At 34.1% G+C, this 6,000-nt stretch overlaps 1 protein-coding gene across 3 annotated transcripts in view; it reads left to right on the forward strand.

The window, feature by feature from the left end:
• LOC140667870 (E3 ubiquitin-protein ligase MIB1-like) overlaps positions 1 to 5,745 on the forward strand; it is a 60,825-nt gene extending 55,080 nt beyond the window's left edge. For all 3 annotated transcript variants that reach the window (XM_072896180.1, XM_072896181.1, XM_072896178.1), the window contains exons 2-7: positions 1,254 to 1,473; positions 1,661 to 1,971; positions 2,283 to 2,457; positions 3,332 to 3,533; positions 4,018 to 4,175; positions 4,704 to 5,745. In XM_072896180.1, coding sequence (XP_072752281.1) covers positions 1,258 to 1,473; positions 1,661 to 1,971; positions 2,283 to 2,457; positions 3,332 to 3,533; positions 4,018 to 4,175; positions 4,704 to 4,844 — 1,203 coding nt within the window. In that variant the 5' untranslated portion in view covers positions 1,254 to 1,257 and the 3' untranslated portion in view covers positions 4,845 to 5,745. The remainder of the gene's footprint in view (positions 1 to 1,253; positions 1,474 to 1,660; positions 1,972 to 2,282; positions 2,458 to 3,331; positions 3,534 to 4,017; positions 4,176 to 4,703) is intronic.
• Positions 5,746 to 6,000: the final 255 nt, after the last annotated feature.

The raw sequence follows: 6,000 nt of genomic DNA on the forward strand, positions 1-6,000 counted from the left end.
ATGAAAAACGACGCCGCTTACGCGTCGTAAAAATTTGATGGCCTCCCGCGGAACGGGCGACGCTTATAACGGCGATGCAAATTTAACGCAAACATCAATTACTCCCCGTATGACACCGCGTGCATACATTATACCGCACTTGATATGCAAACAGTAATTTTTTCACAGATCGTTACTCATCGTTAAGATAGTGAAATTATTACTTGTTAGAATTATTAATCGTAAATTTTTCGCTCAAATTAGGATTTACGTGTCACTGAGTTTTTCTTCGCTCTCGTTGCATTACATGTAATTTTATTTATATCGCAAAGACACATTTTTTTTTCTTTTCAAGTTGCTGAGACTTCGCTATTAATTGTCGTTCGTGTTTTACAATAATACAGAAAGCACGTGACTAAATGTCAAAATTTCCGCGAGCTAGATTTTTGATTAATGAATGGATTCTGGGAAAGTATAATTGACATGTATAATTGGCGAGACATTTATCTAAAGGATGGAATAGGAAAGGCCTCCCATAAGCCGTTTGTACGAGACGTTTCCAAACATATGCAGCCGTCACATATGTGACGAAACACATGCGTGTCCGTCATGCCCCAGCAGCGGCTACCGCCTCGAAGAAGTCCCCTCGACGGAGAGGCCCCGTCGAGGAACAGCTGTCTCCGTCTCTCGCGCCACCTCACCATGGGGTCCCTGTCGCGACGAGTAGTTAGAAATACGCGTGAGATACACGGAAGCAAACCTAACAAGGAAATTCAGGATTGTCTCTCTATGTCATACTAACACAAGCGGAGGTGGAAATAAAATTTATTATAATAATAAATTAATCAATTTAATTGTTGTATTCTCACAAACAATTGTTTCGTATAACGGCGATACAAAATATATAAGCAGGTGCAAATAATATTCAGAAGGGAAATTAAAAATCTCAAATATAAAGTAGGAAAGATAATTATATTAGGTACATATTACATATAAAAATTAAATAATCATATAAAATTTATTTAAAAAATATATATATATATATATATATATATATATATATATATATATATATATGTATATCTTTATACATAGAGTATTTTATAAACGTGAAGAGAAAAAGAAAGAGAGAAAGGTGCAAAATTAATTAGGGCAACTCGTTATAAAATAATTGGTACTGAAATGCTTTGCAAACGTAGCGAAAATGAATTTTCCGCCTGCAAAATGCAATCGTGGCTCTTTACCTTAATATCTTGTTTTTTGGTGGGTTTCAGTGCGATGCGAGTTCTTCTGTCAAAATTGCCCCGGCCTTGGATCGTCGATGAGAAGAAAGATGACGGTTATACGGCGCTTCACTTGGCTGCCCTCAACAATCATGTGGAAGTGGCCGAACAACTGGCGCGTGCCGGAAAAGCCGATTTGGACTTACAGAACGTGAATCTGCAGACTGCTTTGCATCTGGCTGTCGAACGACAGCATACGCAGATTGTCCGGGTGCGTTCGATTTTTGCAGAGTAATCGAAAGAAAATCTCATAATATATATTAATAATTAATTTTTTTAATAATGACAAAAGTAAAATAACAAAAATAATTTTCGAGGATCGATATCTAGCAGAAAAATCAAAATTCTTTTGTTGAAAAGTCGACAATTAATTTGCCATATGATTTTGTCCGATGTAGTTATTGGTTCGTGAAGGCGCGAATCTGAACGTTGCCGATAAGGACGGGGATACCCCTTTACATGAAGCTCTTCGACACCACACGCTGTCGCAATTGCGACAGCTGCAGGACGTGCAGGACGTTGGACGACTATTGATGGGTCTTGGCACACAGGGCCAAGACAAGAAGAGCAGTTCCTTTATCGCGTGCTTCCTGGCGGCGCATGGCGCCGACCTGGAACTGAAGAACAAGAAGGGCCAGACACCCTTAGACCTTTGTCCGGATCCAAATCTCTGCAAGACTCTCACTACCTGTCACAAGGACAAGGAATCGTCAGTATCCAACGTTCCCTGATTTTTCTAATCTCTAACGTCTTAATCCCTCAAATTGTTTTATAAAAAAATATTATTAAATGTAATTGAGTCCTTCTCTTAAACTTTTTCTAGTATGATAATTTTTGCAAGTTTAATTTCAAATGATACATACAAGAGCAAAGGATTTAATCGTGAAAGGTCCAAATTCACCATATTTTCTGTAAATTCGATTAAGTTAGATATTCCAGGTAGCAATTTCTTGTACAATTATTTCATATGTATATCTCTAAATATAATGTTTACTAGAATGCAACTTTTCTCATTTCCAGACATGACATCGAGATCGTCGCTCCATCGGCGGCGATCGACGAGTGCCTCGTGTGTTCTGATGGCAAACGAGAGATGCTATTCAGTCCTTGTGGACACGTAGCTTGTTGCAACGCCTGTGCACCAAGAGTGAAAAAATGTCTGCTTTGCCGTGAAAATGTTCTTTCCCGAGTAAAGGTAAGATATTGCTGACAGTATTATATTTTTTTTTTTTTTTTGTTACTATCCATAACTTATGTCATTGATATCTTATTCTTATATTTTACGTGTTTGATTTTTTAATTTTATCTCAGTAATAATATTGTTAATAATATAATTACAAGTTCTTTACTTTTGACGGTTTTTTTGTGGCAAAAAATCGACTTGATTTTTATATACCTATATAAAAAATTCTATATATGTTTTATGCGAAGCTATCACTCAAAAAAATATTTTGCTAATGTAGATAGATTTCTAGATGTCTCAATTAAAATTTACTGCTACTTTTTGTGTCTGTTAGAATATAATAATAATTTGTCACGTATAGAATTTATAGCAGCAATATTCTAGCAATACCTCTAGAAAATTTACATGCCATTGCCAAATATTAATCACAAATATAATTGTCCTTGACAATAGGCCTTAAAGACAGGCATCGCAGAAAAATTTTCTGTCTAAATTACACCAATGGTACATATATAAATTCTCTCTCTGTCATTTAAATTGATTAAGTGCAAAATATATGCAGTATCATAGTATTTGCTAATAATTTATCTGTTTCATTTAATTTTTTTTTCACCCAGAAAATTTTTGTTGCAGTTGCAAGGTAATTTCTTTGAGTGTAGACATTTTCTCAATAATTCAAATCAAGATCTACAGTGTTAGTCAGTAGTTTTAATCGTACTATAAATTATGCTCGTTTCATCAATGTAATTTAATACGCCATGTTAATTTCTCTGTACGTCAAGTAATAATAGTTGACCGGATAGTTCGATTCTATTCTGGGATAGATCCCGAAATTCTAGGCGCGTTCCGTTCACGCCTTCGCGTAATAATGGACATTTGTTTCCAGATCGAAGAATGTGTGGTGTGTTCGGATCGCAAGGCGGGCATGCTGTTCCATCCGTGCGGACACATGTGCGCCTGCGAGGGCTGCGCGGCCCTGATGAAGAAGTGCGTGCAATGCCGGGCCCAGATACAGCACATGGTACCGCTCTCGGTTTGCTGCGGCGGCGGAGGTGATGTCACTTACGTGAAGGGCTGCAACGCCTCAGGTATAACGTCCACTTTGCATAGAACGCGCTTGATATCTCGCCTCGACCTATCTAATCGCACTGAATATATCAAACTGTTCCCATGTAGAACGTAGTAGCGATTAGATAGCTACTTTGATCCATGTATCTATCTAGCTCTGAACATATAGATCCGAGGCTGAATTAAAGAGATTAAAGCTCTCACCTATAATAATCAAAAGGACTTTTTTACTTTTATAATTGACACACATATATCTCTGATACTTTAAAATATTTTGTATTTCTATTACTTTTTAATATTATATTTTTTGTTGTTGTCAATATTTTATAACGCAAACTGCTCGACATCTATGTCACATATATATTACATAATTATTGTTAATTGTTTTTTCATTGAAGTATTTAAATTTGTGTTGATATAATAATAATATTAATTTTATTGTACGCGAAATAAGATTGAGTTTTGTAATGAATAAAATAAAAAATTGATTGTTACGCTACGAAGGAACAATATCTGAAGTCAACACAGATCCCGAGGAGGAGCCGACGCCCTCGAACAACAGCGTGGCTGGGGAAGCTCTCCTAATGAACAACGGCAGCCGAGATACTTCCCACAGCGACATACAAAAACTACAGCAGCAATTGCAGGACATCAAGGAGCAGGTACGTGTCCCCTCTACATCTCGCTTCGTTATGCACCGCTTTAATGAAACGAATAATTTCGTTTGTGACGAAGGAAGAAGTCGGCACTGCTCGTGCAATTGCTCTGTACAATTACCATTCGCTCTCGAAGAGAACCGGAATATACGTTCTCTCGTAAAAATTTTAAGTCTTTATCGTACAATAACTTCAATCTATCTCATCCTGTTTAATTTTCACGTTTATATTTTACCAATTACAAAAACCACAAAGTTAGATTAACTCGACTTCAAGTATACTGTAATAAAAAATTTTTAAAAATACTTAACATTATAAAAATATGAAAAATATAATAAAGAATGACATATATAATTATAGTGTAAGAGAAGATCGATTCTAAATGATTAGAAAAATCTTGGAAGCGTATATCAGAAAGAAACTTGGAACTTGAATCATAAAATAATTTGTTCGTTTATTAGATAAGATATAATTTAGACGGAAATGCTGGCTGAGACGATAAGTCGCGAGAGTTCAATTGTTTTATTGTTGCAGACTATGTGTCCGGTTTGCTTGGATCGTCTGAAAAACATGATCTTCCTGTGCGGACACGGCACTTGCCAAATGTGCGGCGATCGTATGTCGGAGTGTCCAATATGTCGCAAGGCGGTCGACAAGCGCATTTTGCTCTACTAAAAATAAAAAGACTGTCACCGATGATACGATGGATGAATTACATAATCTACGATTGTCCACGACATTTTGCGAGAGAAAAAACTGACTAGTTTCTTCTTGACGACGTTTATTCTTAATAACAATATATCAAGCCGAATCGACAAAACAATATTATTTTAAAAAGACATGGTCCAGTTGCCTAAAACTGAAAAATAATATATACTGAAATGATTGTCGAGCTTGCAGTAGTTCATAAATAAAATATAATCTGTAATAGTCGACTGATAAAGGAGCTCGATAAAAACATATAGTGTACGCACACTTATATTATTTAATATTCATACTTCTAGCAAATAGTAAGAGAAAAACTTGTTGCATGATAAATGATATATTATGCTGTTAAAGTTATGTTTCATATATATAACCGTATGATCATTAAACATGAATGTAACATATTTCCAGTATGTTTTCTACAAAGCTTTTTATTTATCATTTATTTAGCATTGTTTTTCTGCATAAATAAAAATCCAATAGATATAAGAGAGTTCTTCCGGATATTTATTATTAATACATAGGACTAATGTCTTTACATTTGTCTTGAATAATTTCCGTGTAGAGATTGTTACAATTAATAAATAAAAATATTTGTGAATTATTTTATCTTTTGATGTAAAAAAATATAAATCGTATAGGGATTATAATTAAAGTCATTGTTCATTAAAATACTACAATTTGCTAACATATGATATGTTTCTATATCCATTGGTAGAGAAATGTTTTTTTCGATGCAATGTAGAGAGGTCGATCTGTACCGATGAAGAATGAAAAAAACTTTTAAATTATTTCAAATTTAAAAATTCATTATTACTTATTTTTTTAAAGAAACAATTATGCTATTTATATGAGATATAAAATTTATTAAGCGATTAAAATTTTGATTATATTTATTGCATAAACGTCTTTTATATTAACTTTATTAGTAATAAATAAATATATATTATAAATTTATAAATCAAACTTTATTAAGAATGCGCCAAAAATGTTAGTTTAAGACTCTTGAAAATATAGATCTATCATTGACACAATGATATTTTATATATTGCATAACTATCATTTTCATTATGTATTAATTGTAAGGTAGCAATTTGCATTTGTGTCATAAATTAATTATAAAAGC

Source organism: Anoplolepis gracilipes, chromosome 7 (assembly GCF_047496725.1).
Source record: "Anoplolepis gracilipes chromosome 7, ASM4749672v1, whole genome shotgun sequence".
NCBI lineage: Eukaryota > Metazoa > Arthropoda > Insecta > Hymenoptera > Formicidae > Anoplolepis > Anoplolepis gracilipes.